The sequence below is a fragment of the Lutjanus erythropterus genome, chromosome 16 (genome assembly GCF_056507025.1).
Source record: "Lutjanus erythropterus isolate fLutEry1 chromosome 16, fLutEry1.hap2, whole genome shotgun sequence".
Lineage (NCBI taxonomy): Eukaryota > Metazoa > Chordata > Actinopteri > Lutjaniformes > Lutjanidae > Lutjanus > Lutjanus erythropterus.
The window spans coordinates 28,521,088-28,541,484 of record NC_139332.1 but is presented as its reverse complement, the minus strand read 5'-3'; the positions used below and the strand labels follow the sequence as shown (position 1 = coordinate 28,541,484).

The 20,397-nt window shown below is 39.0% G+C and overlaps 1 protein-coding gene across 1 annotated transcript; it reads left to right on the top strand.

Moving 5' to 3' along the window:
• The first annotated feature begins 548 nt into the window (after positions 1-548).
• On the top strand, positions 549-14,968 carry slc39a4 (solute carrier family 39 member 4). The gene is made up of 12 exons (XM_084739828.1): positions 549-1,145; positions 7,164-7,499; positions 8,494-8,698; positions 10,013-10,215; positions 10,532-10,715; positions 11,455-11,627; positions 12,409-12,597; positions 12,877-12,981; positions 13,272-13,326; positions 13,415-13,567; positions 14,350-14,537; positions 14,628-14,968. The coding sequence occupies exons 1-12, from the start codon at positions 945-947 to the stop codon at positions 14,754-14,756; spliced, it is 2,121 nt and encodes a 706-aa protein (XP_084595954.1). The 5' UTR covers positions 549-944; the 3' UTR covers positions 14,757-14,968.
• Positions 14,969-20,397: the final 5,429 nt, after the last annotated feature.

Here is a 20,397-nt window from a genome sequence, read left to right as displayed (position 1 = left end):
ACTGAAGCAAATTAGCGTTAGCAGTTAGTTTGTGTAGCTGAGGTTAGAAGTTGGTCTGTGTAGCAAACGTTAGCGGTTGGTATATGTAGCTAACATTAGCGACTGGTCTGTGTAGCTAACGCAAGCTGTTGTTCTGTGTAGCTAACATTAGCAGTTGTCCTGTGTAGCTAAAGTTAGCAGTTGGTCTGAGCAGCAAATGTTAGCGGTTTGTCTATATAGCTAATGTTTGTGGTTAGTCTGTGTAGCAAATGTTAGCAGTTGATCTGTGTAGCAAACGTTAGCGATTGGCCGCTGTAGCTAATGCAAGCTGTTGTTCTGTGTAGCCAAAGTTAGCAGTTGGCCTGTGTAGCTAATGTTAGTGGTTGTCTGGGTAGCTAGCATTTGCAGCTGGTCTGTGTGGCTAACGTTAGCGGTTGGTCTTACCTGTAATTTTTTCTCTAAATTAATAGTCGAGTCCTCGAATGGTGACAGCATTTTCACAACAAGAGTTGTAATGTGTGCACACTATGCATGGTAAGATATCTTTTTTATTATTATTATTATTATTTTTTTTTTAAGATTAAAATTGTAATTCTGGTAATAATCACCATTTTCACAAAAAATACCTGTAGTCTGACAACATCTTTTATTTCTATAACTGTAATGCCTACATGAAGGTGTGTTGAACAGACCTTCTGTGCCCTGGTGACGATGGGTTTGACAGACAGGTATAGGACAGCACGAGCCACGTCTTAGCCAATCACAATCCAGAGTCCAGATCCAGGTAAAGTGCAGGTGTTTTTAACAGCCGTGAGCTGAGCTCTACACAGTCCGATGTGTCTGTAGAAATACCTTCAGACTGTCAGTCTCTACCTGCCTATCTCTTTTTTTTTACTGTTTCTTCTCTCTTTTAAATCAATCCATTCTTAGTTTATAAAAGTATTTTTTTTAAATAAAGTTTCGCGATGTTTTCCTCCGCGCTGCTCATTCTTGCCAGTTGGGGTTTGTTCGCTTCTGTTTCGGGGTCTCCCGCCGTGGAGGAAGCGTACCACGCTGTGGTGAGCGTCGTGTCTCCGGGACAGCAGCGACTGACCGGGGAGTCGCTCCGCTCGGTCTTTAATACACTGGAGAAACGTGTGCAGTGCGGCGAAGTGCCGTGTGAAAAGGTGAGTTTTATTAGGCTTAACTCCGCAGACAGGTAACAGAGCCAGGTGAGGTGCTGATTGCAGAGGCTGCCGCAGTGTGGAGAGAGGTCGAGGTCCAAATATTATCATGTAAAAGTCTACATCTATGGTCCCGTTGATAAACTGTTTTAATATGGGAATTTAATATAATACACCTATTTATTAAAAAAAAAAAAAAAAAAAGCTTTATTAAAATATGAACATGCAATTACAGGACTGATTTTCTGTGCGCACCAAACTTATGATAATAGAACTTTCTAATTTAATAATTTTCTCCTCTGTGGTTATTTTTCATGAAATATGTAGTAGATTGGAATATTTTGGTCCTGTTGTTGTTTGTCCAGAAAGTGTGACCAGAGATAAAATACACAACTGTCCAAAATTTTGGAATCACCTGTTACCGCCTAATGACGTTTTTCTTTTTTCCATCATTTTTTTTTTAATAAGTTAAAAAACAATATAATTCAGACAAAACTGTTAAATTTATATTTCAAATATTTTTTCCCCCAGTGGAAGAATAATTAAATAATTTAAATGATTAAAACATTTAGTGCCCATAGTTGCATGACAGGGAAGAACACTTGAATAATAATAATTTATAATATTTTTCCCGTACCTGCCGATTTTTGATTTCTTTTCCATCCAGAAAATTGTAAGTGATCCTCGAGATCATGATTGAACCACAACGGCGATGACATCAGTGGTTTTCAAAGTGGGGTCTGGGGACCATCAGCGGGTTGTAGGGAAGTTTTTGGAAGTTGGAACTACAGGGGAAGAAGAAGTGTTGGTCATTTGGATTGATTGTCGTAGTAATCCTAGTTTGATCCACATTGATTGACTATCAAGACTTTATCATTTCAAAAAAATGAAAGAAAAATACACAGAGTGGATTCCTGAGGACAAAATCCTGTCATATTGGGAGTCTGTGGTCTAAATATAATAAAATAAATAATGTGTAATATAATATATAACACAATAAATAAAACAAATTCACGCATGACAAAGAAGTAAAACACATTTGTAATAAATTTCACATAAACTCTTTCAGGAACCTGTTTTTCTTTGGATCCTATTCATCGGATATTCTCATAGTGCAAACTTCACTTCTATCTCTATTTTGAAGCTGTAAGAATAGCTTTGCTAAAACGACTCGCCTGTTTATTCCAACTTGTTACACTGTAAAAAAATAAATTAATTAATTAAGTTGATAAAATGTTTAATTTCAAGGCAACTGCCTTCACTACATTCACTACCACTCAAACTTGAATTTTGAAATAGAAAGGTTTGCCAACCTGTAATCTTTTGTTGAGATAATTCACTTTTCTTCTTCAGTTAAACTTGAATCTTTGAGTTTTGGAAACAAAAATCACGTTTCAAAAACTGTTCATACACTGCAAAAAAAGAAAAGTTGGGTCAACTCAAAATTTCAAGGCAACAAACCGATAAAATTTTAAGTTGGACAATTAAACTAAATATTTTAAGTTTTGCTTCTGAGTTTGCTCAACTCTGAATTTAGATTTTTATCAACTCAACAGTAAGTTCTACTAACTTATAATTTTACATTGTAATAACTTTTAATCCTTACTTCAACTAACTCTCTCCTAAGTTGGACTAACTTATAATTTTACATTGTAATAACTTTTAAATGTTACTTGTGCTTACTCTCTCCTAAATTCTAACTTAATATTTTACGTTGTAATAACATTTAATCCTTACTTCTACTAACTGTCCTGTAAATTGTACTAACTTATAATTTTACATTGTAATGACTCTACTGTAAGTTCTTACACAGAATGCACTTTAATTGGGTTAAGTTAGTATATAGAAGAATAATTCAAGAGGAATTTAAACTTGCACACTGCAATAGTTTATAATGTAGCTCAAATGTGTAATTTAGAACCAATAATGTATAATCAAATGTATAAATAATTACAGATGCAACATATACATTCAAAACATTTGTTTTATTTAAACTGTACCAGCATCAAATCCCTTCCAACAGGGCCAAGTACATGCAAACTAATGAGACCCAATTGTCCCAGTAGTAGCTGTTTACTTGTCCTACATTGTCTACTTTTAAACTTTGAGACTGAATAAAAGATCAAACACGTGTCATGTATATAAGACCATACAGAATCAGTATGATACACAACTATGACTCTAATAAATCTGTTAACAAGGTTACTGAGCACCATAACTTCTGGTCTCAAAATATCAGGCATAAGTCATGTATAAAAGACCATACAGAACCCGTACGATACACAACTATGAATCTAAAGTATAAAACATGGTGTTGGCTGGACAGAAGGGAACTTTTAGAGGTCAACAACTCCAGATCCAGAACTTGTGGATTCACGGAAGGAGTTTGTTTTTGAGAGATCTGACCCTCGCAGAGAGGTCTGTACCAAGTTCCATGAAAACCTTCTGAACAGTTTCAGATGTGTACCTGAGATCCTTTGGGTACTTGAGGTTTAACGCATAGATCAGTCCAAAGAGGTAAGCAAAAGCAGTTGGCAGGTCAGGGAGATCTTGAAGGACAATCTCTTCTTCCACAAAACAGCGACACTCACGACACTTTGAGGCGCTGCGCTGTCATCATCCTCCAGCCCAGTGAGGATACCCACAGCGAGGCCCTTCGTCTGCTCCACTTCTGGGTCAGTGTCCTTGTGTTAACAGACAGGAAAAGACCAACACGTGGATTGCAAGACATTAGCCGTTAAAATACTGTGAATCGGAATAAGCTCCAACTCTAAAATATTTCCACATTATAAAATAAACATTTTTTTCCAAATAGAATTAATTATGAGCTTGACATATTAACTATTTCCACCCCATACCCCAGAATCAAAAATTGAACCCCCATACACACATACATACAAGTACAAGTACAAGTGTGCCAGTAACACAGACTCCCCCCGCCCAGATATGAACTATTCGATTGTTTATGTGTAGCCTATTTGAATAGAGAGGCACACAGCAAACTACGATAACCTAACTTACTGCACAGTGGATTGAGCCGCAGCATGTGGCTAGCTCGGCTCTCTCTGTCCCTTCTAACATAAAACAGCCTGCTCACGTGCTGCTGTCTGGGAGCAGAGACGAGCATGACTGTTATTACCTTGTGTAATAACACCTTCAACATTTATGAAAGATGAAATAAGATGTCGGCTAAAGCTGCGACCACAATTTTGAGTTGAGCACAAATTAACACAATACCAACCAGTCAGAAGACAACATGCTGTCATATTTGAATAGGATTTGCCCAGACAAGCTAATGTTACTGGCTTACCTGCTGCAGCCCTGCTAGCATCAGTTAGCTGCTAACTGCTAAGGACTGAAAAGCCTTGTGTTTAAATGTTGAAAATGTGTAGGTCGCTTTCTCCATTACGAGACAACTCAAAATAAAATTCCCGTATGATTTAACGTTAAAATAAATTAAATTAAAGGTTGTTTAAAACTTAACCTGTGCAGACTTCAGCACCAAGGCAGCAGCACTCCAGCTCCTCGCAGCAGCGCACAGCCACGAGACTTGACGTGAAAAATGCCAACTCGGAAAGTTGGCTTTCCCGCATTTCACAACAAAGAAAAAATGAGTTGGCAGAACTGTTGTCCCTTATATTGAACCACAACATAAGGATTTAAGTATTAACAACTCACCAAATTATTTTGGGGCATACAACTGTCTTGCTTTGTTGTGCTAACTTAGATTATTGTCTTAAATGTCAAAAAATACAAGTTGGCTTTTTTGCAGTGTGTGAACCTGATCTGTCGTTATATGGGTGCTTGAAAATTATACAGTTGCAACTGAAGATATTAAATCAATAACTTGTATTTGCTCTCACTTCAGTGAGTTTACTGAATAATTTTTGATATCTAAAACTTCAAGACTCGTGTTTATCCACAGAATAACAAAATGTTATTTGTTGGTCACCGTTTCAAAAATCAAGAGTTTGAGTTGGGCTCAAGTCAAAAATTCTACTGAAGTAAGTTGCCTTAGAATTTTGAGTGTTTTCATTTTTTTGGTTCTTATAGTTTAGACATTATTCTGTTCTTAAGACTGAAACAGGAACCTGTTTATTTAAATCTGATGCTAATCTTTCAGTGTCTTTGAACAATGACTGGTGATTTATCATGTGTAACTGTTGCCCAGAGGTATCTTTGCCTTTTCATTTGACATTCTGGTTAAACATTGTCCTCAATGTACAAAACTATTTTTTTTTGCAAACCCTTTATACAAAATAACTATTTCATTTATTAAATCTATTTGCAAAGAGGACTTCCTTCAACCTAAAAGCATGAAAGACTATTCAGAACTAAAAAGTCGTCCTGCTCACCTGACTGAATCAAGCTTTTGTAGGAGACGACTGCAAACTTTTGAACAGTGAAGTAGCTTTTATTACTGGGTTTATTCATTAATTAATGGTGGCCTCACAGTAAATTGAGTGTATGTGGGTCTAAGCTGTTGGTGAATTAGATTTTTGAAGGCAATTTTATTTATATAGCCCCAACAGACCGTACTCTTTATAATATTATTTAGTATCAGACCCAGCAAGTGCTAACACTTGCTGACTGGCAAAGAAAAACTCTCTATCATTGCAATAATATTGCACATGAAACCTTATTTTCAGACCTTTATTCTTTTCTATCGAACACTTCTTTAGATTTTGTAATAGTTCAATCTATGGAGGCATTGCGGCTCTGCATACATGGCTTAAATGCACCTGTTTTATTATAAAATCAAGCTCTCTGTCACTTTATCGGGGCAAATGTTTGACAAAAAGGACTCTCAAAGCTTATACAGGCATCAAATAGAGTACTACTTGTGATGATGCTCTATGACGATACTATATATGTACTTTGTTGTATTCAAAGCAATATAGTCACTGTTTTCATTCATCTACCAACTGTTTCCAGGCAAAACCACTTTATCAGTGTGACTGAGAGTGAAGTCCCTGAACTTCACGAACATGTCAGCTGTAATCTGCATGAGAGGGCAGCGTGTGGTTAATAAGTATCTGCTGTCATACAGCAAAAGTTTCTGGCACAGAATATAACTGCAGATAATACCCTGGATTATATATTATACATTTAATTTAGCTAATAAAGACGCGATATCAAATGAAGCAGTGGAAGTGTAGAGACAAAGACTTCTGATACAAGTTGCCAATAGAAATTTTATAACAGGTAATTTAAACAGTCTATAAAATAATAAATGTAATCTGACTGACAGTGAGCGGGTCAGATAGATATAAAATGTCATGCCAGATGTCAATGAGTTTGTTCTGACCTTGTGAGTTTCCTGTTCTGAAAGTTTATAAGCACAGTGACCTCAAAATCAAAAACACATGTATTTCTTCCTACCTGTTTTCCCCTGCTGTTATCTATTTAGGTTATCTAGTTATTAGTTAGATTACTTATTTAGAGTCTTGCAGAGTTTTGGCGATATTGACCAAAAAGATGTCTGCCCTCTCGTGAATCTCAAATATAATGGAACTAGATAAACAGAAAAATTCAACTAGTACTTAAAAGAAACTCAACTTACAAAGGACAAGACCTTGTAGCGCCGGTTTCACATAAGAACAGTTTTCTTTCTACAGGACACAGGAATTTCACGGTGGCCAGTTTGGACATATGGCCCTCAAAAAATGACATGTATTTTGGCAATAATGGCCTTTGATGCCCTGCCTGTTCTGCCCCAGCTGATTTCACCATTTTCCCCTCTGCCTGTTTCCTGTCAGTACAGTTTTTAGACAGTTTAAGAGTGATGTAAGATGAGGACGAGAAAGGGAGCGTGTGAATATGGACAGAAGTGTCGACGTGATATAAACTTTCCTTGACCGTGAAGCCTGATGCAAAAAACAAACTCATTTTTATTTAATTACTGTAAAACCTCTGCAGCAGCTGCTTTTTTTAATCATGCTTACGAGGCTGCTGTTCCATGTAAAATCATTAAATTATGATCTGCGTGTTCTCCTCTCTCTGTGCTGTCTGCGTGCATAGTGTGACCTCACAGGTGCTGTTCACCAGCTGATCGGCAATGAAACTGGGAACAGTGGAAAAAATTTTACCATCAGCGTGTCTCAGTTCCCTTCTCTCGCCGCCGGATGCGTCCTCTACCTTTCGTCTCCCGGCCTGGTCTGCAGCGCGGTGAAGCAGGGAAGGTGGCTAGAGGAAGTCGAACGTCTCCTGCATAAAATCACACACGAGGAACACCATGAGCACCAGCGTGAAGAGAGCGAGCAGCACCACGACCATGATCACGAGCACATAGATCTTCATGGATTAAAGGTGCTGTTCGGAGAGCTTCACGACCACTATGAGCCCTCAGACGGAGAGGTGAGCGCAAGACTACAACAGACTGTTGTAGTCTTATTTGGAAGATAAATTGGAGGCGTCTCAACATGGTTAACAAACCTTTTCTCAAGGGTCACAACCACAAATGTTGCAGACAAATTAATTAGATTAGACAGAAAATGGGCATAATAATTGACTTTTTGGTAACCAGGGAGCCAGCTCATGACCTTCCCTGTCCTCTGACCTAGTTTGTTCATTCATTCTGTTAATTGCAGTGTTAATCGCTCAACATATCTTATCATACTTGGGCGATGGCAGCAGTAGACCTACTAGGCTTTGCCCTCTACTCAGCCACATCACCGTAGCAACCGTCATCATGATGAAAAGTGCCCTCTTTAAATGTTTATGCTATAATATGCTTTAAATGTTCATATTATAGTTATCTTGCAAATGTTTCAATCAGAAACCAAACCAACCAGCCAGAAAAAGATTTAATAATTATTTTCCTTATCACGTAATCTGCAAAAAATGTCAGAAAATCGTGACAAATACATATGATAATTTGTGAAAAACAGCATATTGCTTGTTTTGACTGTCTAACAATGCAAAACCCAGTTCACAATTAGGGCAAGATGATATGGAAAAAAATCTAATATCACAATATTTTTGACCAAATAGCTTGATAACAATATTGTGACAATATGCTTGGGTTGACTTTTGCTGCTTTCATAAAATATTACCAGAGATTTTGATAGTAATGTGGATATAATGACTTAGTTGATGAAGGCAAATAATACAACAGCAGTCTGATTATGTTCAGTATATTAAATCACAATAGTTTAATGTACCTTTAAAACCTAGAAAATACTTATGCCATTTACCATGTAAAGACATATATCAATAACGGAAGTGGGACTGACTGAAAATGAGTTAAACAATTAATCAATAATCAAAATGGTTGAGTCAGCAAATAAAATTCTCTGTTGTTATACCTATATTTTTTCTCCTTCCTCTCCCTTATCACCGTGGTAACCAGAGCTGTGTAACAGCCAGTGACATCATGAGAGAGGTCAACACATCAGCATCGCCACACCAAAGACTGGAGGTGGGTGCAGTTTTGGGCCGCGTCCTGTATCACGCCTTGCAAGGTCACTGCTTCATTAGCCGGTTGCTGCCTGAGGAGAGCTTCTTCGTGGACTACATCATGGGCCGTCTGGGGTCAGAGAACTTCACCGTCGGGGGTAAATATGTCCTTCAGAAGCACAGGAAAACGTGGACGCAGATGCACGCATAGACAGAGCTGCAGAGACATTTAGATTTCATATTTTTCACACGTATTGTTGTTGTTGTTTTGCTCAAGTGCAGGTTACGCACTCAAAATATAAACACAATATTTTAGTTTTTGCTTCCATTTTTCATGAGTTGAAGTTAAAGGTCTCAGACTTCCTCTATGCACACAAAAAAGGTTTATTTCTCTCAAATATTGTTCACAGATTTGTTTATGAATCCGTGTTAGAGAGCACTTCTCCTTTGCCAAGATAATCCATCCACCTGACAGGTGTAGTACAGAATTATTGCACAGGTCTGCCTTTGACTGGTCACAGTTAAAGGACACTCTAAAATGTGCAATTTTATCTTGAAAAAAGACATTTATTAGGCACTGAACTGTGGCTAAGCACTAAAAGCCGCCTCACCAAAGGTTTTAGTCCTGCACTTTGGAACAACTTAAAGACTGTAAAGACTGAAGCCTGAGCATCTTAGAGGTCGGCCTGGTTCATACACTGTCAGCATCTGAGACAAGTACGCCGGTACAAGACCACAAAGTGCTTTAAAAACAAGTACACAGTCCTGGTCCAGGTACCGGTCCTGGTAAGCATCCGGGCTGCAGAGTTCTGGATCGGTTAAAGCTGATTTAGGATGTTTTTGGAAAGACCAGACAGGAGAGAACTATAGTAGTCCAGTTTGTACAGTTGTTTAGAACTGTATCAGAAAGATTAGAGGAAAAACAGATAAAAACAGGACCTGATGGGTTGGGCTACAGGCACCAAATTTGTTTCCCAGGAGAGCAAAAGTCGTACTCTGTCTCTGATTGGCCTACCCAGATATAATCCACACCAATCACTCCTCATATCTAAGGGTAACCTATCCACGTTGGCAACGAGTCCTAGTCAATCAGAGGCAGAGTAGGGCGGGTCATGACTTTGTCTGAGTTAAAAAATGGTATCTGTAGCCCCATGTGAAATAGCCACAGTTCAGTGCCTCATAAATGTCTTTTTTCAAGATCACATGATGCACATTTTAGTGCCCTTTTATTGTGACCAGTTCAAGACACACCTGTGCGATAATCACGATGCTTGATCAGCATCTCCATGTGCCACACCTGTCAGGTGGATGGATTATCTTGGCAAAGGAGAGACTAACTCAGCTTTTAACAAATCTGTGAACAAAATTTAAGAGAGATAAAACTTTTATGTGCACAGAAAAACTTTTCTACTTCCAGTCATGACAAATGGGAGCAAAAACAATTTTTTGTTGAATATATTTGTGTTCTGTAGATTTGGAGGCTCTCATGCGGAGTCTGAACCTCGGACCTGACCACGGACACGACCACGGACACGACCACGGACACGACCATGGACACGGACACGACCACCACGAAGACGAACACGCTGATCACGATCATACCGTTTTAAGACGGAGGAAGAGGAGCAGTCATGAACATCATGAGCTGCATGCAGGAAACACCACCTGGGATCAGGTATAAATACCAACACAGAGAAAAAAAATCACATTTGATTAGCAGATTGATCATAGATATAAGGGTTTCATTTTATTAAAGCACTGATTTAAACAGTTTTAATCACAGTATAAATGGTTTGAGGCTGTACAACTGATTTCAGTCTCTGTAGCTGGATAACTAGCTGACGTAAAACAACAGTAGGTGTCAGGTGTTTTTCTGATGGCTTCCACTGTCTGACAAATGAGCACATTTCTTTGCATGCTCACTATTAGAGTTTACTACAGTTTTCATAGACGACCATGAAAGTAAATTGTTTCACTTTACTTCCTCCCAGCTCTGTTTCTCAGCTGCGGAGCTGGTCCGGATCTACCATCTGGCAGACAACAGCTCTGCCTCCTCCGGCCTGGGTCGGTCCGGCCTGGCCCGGCTCAGCCCCGCGCTCGTCCAGCAGATCCTGAGCGGAGCCTGTGCAGACGTCACGGAACCGCTGTCGCCAGATAGACTCACCAAGGCTGAGAGTAAGTGTGTGTGGTTCGGAAAAGACTGAAAGCTCTTACTTTCACCTGTTACTGACAAAACTTAAGAACAAAACTTGAAAAGTGCCTGCAGGTTGTGGGTAATCACGCACCCTGACCATTAAGCCTCTAAGTGAGAGGTTCTCAATCTTTTTTGAGTCGTGATCCCTTCAGAAAAATAAAGCTGGTGTTTGAGCCGCCTGTCTAAAATTCCCAGTCTAAAACACGGCCCCCATTCCCCAGTAGTTTTTTAGGTTTGATATTTTATATTACAAAATGCAAACACCGACAACTCACACCTGCAAGTAAGGCGCGCCACATCATATAGTTCCAGATTTAAATTAAAGAGCAAAATACACGATGTATAAATGTAGTTACCATTAATTATGTAGACTCAAAATAATGAACAGGAAAAATAAGGTAATCTGCTGAATACATCCTCACGAAAATAAATCTCTTCTAACAATATTTTTTGGCATCGCTGAGAGCTGCTTCCTGGCTGTCATTATGTGCTGCTTGCCACAATTATTTGATTTTATTATGTGGAAAATAAAATAAAGGATGAAGTGTTTTCTTCCTTATGTCCCTCATTGTTTTATTTCTTATTCAGGTTGTTCAGTTGGCTGATGTAAATTGTGAGGCTCTATTGTGTGTATGTCTCGTGAAGGTTTGAAGGTCATTATTATTATTATTTAAGCTTTTGATAACTGACCTCCACTTCTATTCTCCCTTTCTCTTGAAGGATACCTCTATGCAACCATTGCCAACGTGATTATAACACTGATGTCCATGTTTGGCATTGTGATACTGCTGTTTACGTCCTGCACCAGCGCGTTCCAGTTGTGTATCCAGTTCTGCATCAGTCTGGCTGTAGGCTCACTGACTGGAGACGCCTTACTGCACCTGCTGCCTATGGTGAGTGATTTTCACACTTTTTAACCGTATGAGCCGCATTCGTTATCCACGCCAGGCACAAACCAGGAGGGGATTATGCGATCGGTTCTGTGAGTTCGTGTGTGCGTGATCTACGGACCCAGATCTTGTCCAGAACTTGTCTCACATAATACTGGAGCAAACAGCCTATTTTTTTTGTGCACAATCATGGCTGTTTGCTGAAAGACCTCTGTGATTTACAATTTTTTGAATAACCTTAAAAAAATTTTTCATGGCTTCACACCGGCAACAGACGCATTGTGTTTTCAGGTCATGAACCATACATGTCAATATGGTGATAACTTTAATTTTGACAAAAAAAAAATACACTTACTACCTTTTAATTAAATTCATTCAAAGTCTTCATACAAACATTATATGAGTCTGGACAGACATGGATGTAAACTGCAACTTGGCTTGTACATGGAGGCATAAAACGTCAGGCTGTAATTTTAGTTTTTCCTTTGTTACTCTTTTTTTTTATTACTACATCAAGTTGGATCAAAATGACTCGTGTATCAAAGTGTTATTTTAAAAAATACAGTAATAATGATTTTGTTAAAAATAATTATTTTAGCAGTGACTTGGACCAAACAATAATAGTACTACAGAGCTGAAAAGTCCAGTATTCAAATAATATTTTATTTCTGCTTTGTGGACGTTGCAGGTATATGATATACTTTATAACCACGAGGAAACCAGGAACAATGGTGTTGAATTTCCTGCACACATTTTGACGTGTTCTTGCGGTCTTTGCATCCAGTTTCTAGGATTACACGTGCACTCAGACGAAACCGAACATTCACACGACGGCCACGAGGAAGAAACGCCAGACTACGTTTACAAGACGTTGGTGTTGATCGGCGGAATCTACTTCTTTTATCTGATGGAAACCATCTTCTCCCTGGTTGTATATAAAAATAATCATCATCATCATCAACATCATTATGCGGTAAGAGAAAAAAAAACAGTACGAATAAAACGGATAAGAATATAAGTGCAGAAACAGACACAAGGTTTACGTGCCAGTCTTGGGTATTAAAAAGATGCTACTCTTCAAATATTGCTTTTGTGGGATCTTGTTCTTAATTTCAGTTAAATCAAGACAAACTCACTATGAATTATTTAAAACTGATGTTCTTTACCTCCTCAAATCCTTCTTTTTCTCTTTTGCCTTAACTGTCAGACTAACATAACATTAAGTTTTTTTTTTCTTTCTTTGTCTCTTCAGGAAGAATCAGAGCCTCACCACTGTGACCATGGGAGGGTTTTAGAGATGTATCAACAGGAAAGGAGACAAAAAGTTAAGACACAGTCAACATCAAAAGCAGACCTGGTGAGAAACCTGAAGACGAGCAAGGATAAGGAGGGATACTAATCAAAACTGGGAATATTAAGAAAACAAATAATAATAATGATAATAAAAAGAACTGGCATTTTGCCTGTTGATATAGCACAAATAATCCTAACATTTTTGGGTGAACTATCCCTTTAAAACAGTTGCGAGGTGCCTCAGTGTGTGAGAAACCCTCAACAGTTTATAAAAACATGGAACTTATTACTTTCACATTTTAATCAATAACGGGACATGTTATTGATTTGATTTCTGTAACATGAACATTTCAGGTTGGACATGAAGACACTGAGAAATCACTCACAGGACAAAAAGAGCAAACCAGGGGTGAGGATTTCCAACACAAAACAAGCATGTTATCATTAAATTATTGACGCTACTGAACCACTAACTATGACATCATCTGCCTCGACAGAACAGCGTCTGCTGCCTTACATGATAACTATCGGTGACGGGATCCACAACTTTGCAGACGGCTTAGCGGTGGGCGCGGCGTTCGCCCTGTCATGGAAGTCTGGTCTGGCCACATCACTCGCTGTACTCTGCCATGAACTACCACATGAACTGGGTAAACGACACACACACACACACACAACACACACACACACACAGTCAAAGGCAGGCAGCGTCTGGTTTGATCGGCATCATTTATAAAACAATTTAACAATTAACTTTGACAGAAAACCACGTAGATAACTACTTTATTTATAAAAACTCAATTTGATGTGGAAGCTTCCCAGCTAACATGTTCCTATAATATTCCTTACAGGTTTCTATTTGGTAACCGTCCCACAACATTTTAAGAACACTGTGCAAATGTTTTTGTGTAACATAGCCTTAAAGCCATCTAATAACCACATGTCTGCAGAAACAAACAGAAGATGCACCAAAACGCTTTGTTTACATATTAAAATCACAACATTTTTCTCCTGGGGGAGGAGCCCTCAGACCCCTACAGGGGATTAATTATACGAACATGTCACCTTCTTCACCTCATATTAGTTTGCAGGTCTGCACTAAGCAGACACACACACACACACAGACTGACAGAGTGGCAGGCAGGAGGAGATAAATCCTCGCTCAGATAATCTCACAGGGCGATCTTTTTAAGCTTATCTGTAGCCGAGGAAGCGACGCCCAGTTTATCCAGGAACACATAAAAAGCTTTGCGTTATAAACACACACCCAGTTCAGACGGTGTGCACGTAAACGTGGCTCCAAGCTGAGGATCTACATTGAGGATTTAGGGGCCACTGTTTAAAAATATTAACGTCTACCCCTGATAAGCTCACGTATAAATCGAAGAACGTTTTTACGAATGAGGCGTCTGTTGCTCTTGTGTCTTTCCAGGTGATTTTGCCATTTTGCTCCACTGTGGCGTCTCTGTCCGCAAGGCTCTGCTTTTAAACGTCGGCAGCGCCATGACCTCATTCGTCGGCCTGTACATCGCTCTGTCCATAGCCACTGACCTCGTGACCAAACAGTGGATAGCCGCCATTACTGCAGGACTCTTCCTGTATGTGGGACTGGCTGATATGGTGAGGATCAAACTGGCGTCAAAATAGGATCAAGTAGAAACGGATGAGACATTGATTTGTAACTCCCATCTCTCCTCTTTCTCCCTGTAGCTGCCCACCATGGTCCACATCAGCAACAAGAGACCCTGGCTGACGTTCCTGCTGCAGAACCTCGGCCTTCTGACCGGCTGGGGTATTCTGTTGCTGCTGACACTTTATGAAGAGAGAATCAGTTTCTAAAACAGTCAAGACACACATCGGTCCGATCATTTTGCTTCTGATTGAAACTTTGGTCGAGTGTTTATGGGCATTAACTCATGAATGACCACGATGAGACCCTCAGGGACAGAGTGAGGAGGTTTAAGTGGCAAGATGACCCCTGTTCCCAACAATGACAGTAAATAAAGATGGAGGACACTACTCCAATTCCTCCCACTGCACAAAAGTTAAGCCAAAATGCTACCATCTTGCACTGGTGACATCTGGAGATCGAGATGCTCTGGCCTCACTATTGCAGAGACGTCCAATTTTATATGCAGTCATTGGTTCACACTAACAAAAAGATTAACAACCTGTCGTTGGGAACTAATCCAGTCATGCAAACTGCAGCTTTCTTTGCCACTCATACACCTTAAACTCCAAAACTCCTCACCCACAGATGTGGTTACTTGATTGTTTTTCAAATGTTTAATAAAATATAAAGTTTTATAAAAGTTAGGATTTATTACAGTACAGACTTCTGTAGTGGCCTGTATTGTAGGCAGTTTAGAGAACCTATTAAAGTTACTACAAGGAGGTTTAAACTAGTTTGGAAAAGTCTTCATTGCCTCTGTGTGACCTACATACGTAAACAAGGCTATGGCTATTTTATTTTTGACGTTATATTTTATGGTTATTATGGTGGAATCACTACTGCTTTTGTCCACAGGAGACTCCAAAATAAATCAATCAAAATATTTTGAGTTTCTTGTAGTAACTTTAAAATTTAAAAAAAGGATCATTTATGTTATATATAGTGAAAAAAAAAAAGACTAATTTACCTTTTTACAAATGAGATTTCACTCCTCGCCCTTTATGACTCATTATGTAGCCATTTATGAACACACATATCATTCACTCCCAGCTGACTTTTTACTGACACATTAAAGTTATTTTGAGTGTTAAAGAGCACCATGACCTGTTTTTCTGTTAGTAAAAGTGTCAGTTCAGCTTTTTTTTCTTGTGTATGTTGTTTCCCCTTGAACTTCCTTGTGATTTACATGAATTGCATGTAATACAGTTCTGTACAGCATATTTTAAGTGCTTTTGATTAAAAGTGTCTGTTGATGAGTATTCCTGCCTTTGTCTCAACTATGGATGCATTCGGACTGTGGTTGTATGCGGTACTTATTAATAGCCAGTGTATAACCTACAGTAGATGGCGGTCGACACGCCCAAAGTTTGGAGAAACAGCGAGGAGTACAGAAGCTGCGCAATGTACTGCTGTGGACAGGATCAGCAGCAAAACACACTTAAGCCATCAATATCAGTGCAAGACAGCCTCTTCCATCAGAAAACCACAGTTTTATGAGCCAAATGTTGGCCTCTCCAAACCAACCAAACTCCATGGGCAAAAACAGTCGTTTTATCTCACAGAACACAAGAGCTGCTCGTCCACTGCTGCCTTAAACGGTTAGTGCTTGTGGACTTCTGTTAGTCCAACCTTAAGTTTTAAAACACAGACATCATAAAATAACACACACTAACAAACAGCTTGAGACAGCAGTAGACCAGCAACTCCTGTGTCCTGCAAGGTAAAATTACTGTTTTTCCCAATGGAGTTTGGTTGGTTTGGAGAAAGTGATATTTGGCTTATATAACAGCAGTTTCATGTTGGAAAAGGCTGTCTGACGGCAAAGTCTTATGATGGCAATATTCTAAATATAACATACGCTTACGCTGATATTGATTTTTTCAGGTGGATGTCTTTTTTAAGTGACTAAAATACATGCCAACTTAAATAAGCCAGATAAGCTTGAATTTGCCTGAGGTGTGTCTTTAATTAAAAGTGACTTGCTGAGGTGGTTTGACCTCTGTAGAATCTAGTCTAAAGGAACCCAAAGCAAATGGTTCCTCTGAGGCGTAAGAAGTCTGCTTTTTGTTTCTGAAAATATCTTAAATATAATATATAATGTATTTATTTATTCAGAGCTTTGGACTGTATCCATGTCGCAAGAGTTCTACTAATTTCTGAAAAACATTTTGTGATTCTCAACTCATCAGAAAACCTATTTACAGGTGTGTCTTATAAATAAAGATGTCTAGTTGTTTTTCCCTTGTATAAAATAGCTGTCAGTTTGGGATGAGAGCAGGTGCAGTGGAATCACCCTTTTGTTTACCGTCAGCCTGCAGACAGATCGCATCCGTTGACTTTGTGTGAATGAAGCCAGAGGTGTAGTGGAAACTTTACTTTATCTTCCTCGTCTAATCTTGATCTACAGGTTATGTGAGCGTCTTCATTAGGGACAGAGTGCGCTGACAACTCATCACACAGAGACAGAGACATAACCTATGCATATACAGTATAATCCCAAGCATGACCAGCGTCTGACTTTAACTATCAGACAACATGACACATTTAATGACCACATTTATGCTGCGGACTCATCCTTTAAGCACACGCTGTGAAAAAAAATCTGCAGAGTACAGCACAGCCGCTGACGAAAGGAAAAGCGGATTTCCCTGAAGTCAGCTTTCCAACAAAAGCAATCCATAATTCTTAACTTCTATTGTACATTTTCAGAGGTTTTACGAGCCCCTGGAGTCACGTAATTTACTGTTCTCCCCCAATAAAACATGCAATAATTCCCTCTAAAACTGGACCTTTGAGCTTCTCATACATTATACAGCATACTTCATCGCCGGCAGATTTTACAGACAGGAAACGAAAAGAAAGGACAGACAAAGGGAAGACTTGTAACTCCAGATAGCTGGAGGGGTAGTTCATAAAGAGGTTTATCAGGCAGTGATAAATAAAGATGACAGACTGAGACGGGAGAAAGAGCAGAGGACAGTCAGTTCATCACAACGACTCTTGGACATAAAAGTGACATAAAATGTGACATAAAATTCTGCACAGACATTCATGGTCCTCACAGGGTGAATCCTACTGACTGGCAGCAGGTTTATATCGGCTTTGACTGAAATATCTCAACAATTACTGGCGTCCAGAGGATGAACCCTGACTTTTCCTTAAGCGCCACAAACTGGTAAATTAATCACCATCATCATGTCAATATCTACAAATGAATTGGCGCAAAATTTGGTACATAAAATAAATACAAAACGACTTTCACACTGCAGAGGGCTGCACTACAAAGGAAGCCTGGCTTTTCTTTTTTTGCATGAGCTGTCTCAAAAACAAAACAAAACCAAAACTCCAGTCAGAGAGTCAACTTTCTTTGTTAACCCAGGTTTTCTTCTTCTTCTTTCTTGCCCTTTTTTATGGTTTGGAAATGCCTGAATATTCCTATTTGCACAACATTCATTGCAAAAAAAAATTCAAAAGACACGCACATCCATAGGCCCAGACGGATGGGTGCTGGATCATAAAAGCACCTGTAACAGAGAAGGAACGATCTGCACAAAAAAAACCCTCCTCTTTAAGGAATTGATTTGTGTGACTCGTCGAGCTCCAGGCTCTTCCTCTGACTGAGGAAGAGCCTGGAGCTCAGTTTGTGGCCCCAGACTCCTAACATCACGCAAATAATTTGCTTAAACAGGAGCTTTTTTTTTTGGTGCGTGCATCTTTCCTTCTCTGTTCTGACATTCATGGTCACCTGAGAATGCGCCCTGGTGATTCTGGTGATCCTCTGACTTTTTCTCTGGCGCCACCAACAGGTCAAAGTTTTAATTTCTCCACGGCTTTGATTTCTAAACAAAATGCCTGCAAATCTAATGGCCCTCCCTTCATCTTCAGCTGTGGATGATTCATGTTTACTGCTAGTCACCACACTACAGACTGAGTGGGTTTATAGCTGCTGCGGTAGTGGACCAATCACACGTCACATTACATTTAAGAACGCTTGTGGCAAAAAAAAAAATAAATAAATAAAATGCAATTTTTTTGTTTTTTCTAGATCTGGGCAGAAGTTATGATACTGCTCGATCCTGGGTTATTTCAATCGATCCCTTAAAAGTCTGACAGAACTGCTAGTAAAGTTGTGGAGCTTTTTTTTTAAGAGCTTTGTTTTACAGTGAGCATGGTTACTTCATCCCTTAAGTCATAATAATACAATTATATTTTTTCCAGCTGTAAATTATTAAAAATTTCCTTTATCCACAGAGTAATTTTGTTTTCTAATGATGCAACTTTATAATACTTTCTTCAGGTTTATATTTTGCTTTGCAATAGAGAAAAGGCAGTTCTTTGTCTCTAAGCTATTCTTGCCTGTGTGATTATTTCAGAGCGGCTCACGGGATTTTTTTCACAGAAGACATTTTGACATGTTTCAGCAGGACAAATTGTTCATGTTGTCTTGCTGTCACGCTGTCATGACCTCCTGGGACACTTGAATAGAACAGAGCCATTGTTAATGTTACTGGTAACACCTGAGCTTTTCCTACAATGACAAGCCACAACGGCTGCTGTGACAAAGGCCCATTGTCACAAGTTCACAGGAGAGATCAGCTCCATTTCACCCAACCACATTTTTTAAAAAGTATTTTTGTTGCTGCCAAAATGTTCAAGAATAAAGTTTCAGCTGTCACCGTCACCATTGTCACTGAACTTTACTTAACCTTTCCCAGAAGGGGCTGATTTCGTGGTCAGTTTTTCTTTTCCTGGCTTCTCTCACTGCATTACGTATATTATTAACTAAAAGCTGATACTACCAGAGCACGCTGCTGTTGACCTCTGAGTTAAGCAGTGCATAACCTTAGTGTAATAAATCCAGAGATTGATGAACAGTGGAAAGATGACCATGAAAGTTTGTTTTCATCTCTACAGCTCAGTCAGCTGTCAGAGTTTGGAACTGTTAGCCAAAGACTCCTCAGTATATATATGCTCATCAGGCAGATTTCTTCACATTTTACGACATGCTGTCAGAGCCAGAGCAGATATGTAAAAGCCAGAGTCCACCGTCCAGAAAGAAGAAAGCTCAGCAGCAGCAGAGCTGCTTCTTATCCTGGATTTTCGCATTGCTGCGTTTCACTCGCCTCATTCTAAAGAGCAAGTTTTAGCTTTCAGCTGGATTCATTTGCATTAGAAAATCATTTTGAACACGTTTGACATTGTTTGTTGTTATGTTTGTATGCGTCACATTTGACATTTCTTTCAGTTTCAAAACATATTAAATCATAGGTGTCAAACACATGGCCCATGGGCCAGAACTGGCTCTGCAAAAGGCCCAATCTGGCCCACTGGATGACAGCAGTCATTAATTTCAGACCAGAGTACAGTTCTCAGCAAAAAATGACAAATACTTGCTTTGACCATATTTAAAGATATTGAACATTGTGAAAAATATTCAGTAAAAATAATCTGCATCAAGCTCCTGTCTTTAAACTACTGGTGGAGCCCTGCTGCTAAGGCTCTGACAGGATAACTTAAAGGAGAAATCTGTAATATATTCACAGCACTAAATCATAAAATGACCATGATATGTAAACAGATATTCAGGAAACATGTTAAATACTCTTTTCTCTGACATCCCCCTTTGAAATTTCTATTCCGGGCTAGAATGACTTCAAATTAATGCCAAACGTTCACATAAGAAATCATCAATAATCTTTTAGAAGGAGTGGAGGTTTTTAACAGTTAAATTGAGCAAAATGTTAATGGTGTTCGGCAGGCAGTGAGACAGGCCATCACTTAACTCAAACTCCAGAGTGTATGTTTTCA

Coding starts and splice junctions, on each gene's coding strand:
- slc39a4 (XM_084739828.1), top strand. CDS start 945: ATGTTTTCCTCCGCGCTGCTCATTCTTGCCAGTTGGGGTTTGTTCGCT. Junction 8,699..10,012: donor AGAGAACTTCACCGTCGGGG/GTAAATATGTCC, acceptor TGTGTTCTGTAG/ATTTGGAGGCTCTCATGCGG. Junction 11,628..12,408: donor TACTGCACCTGCTGCCTATG/GTGAGTGATTTT, acceptor CTTTGCATCCAG/TTTCTAGGATTACACGTGCA.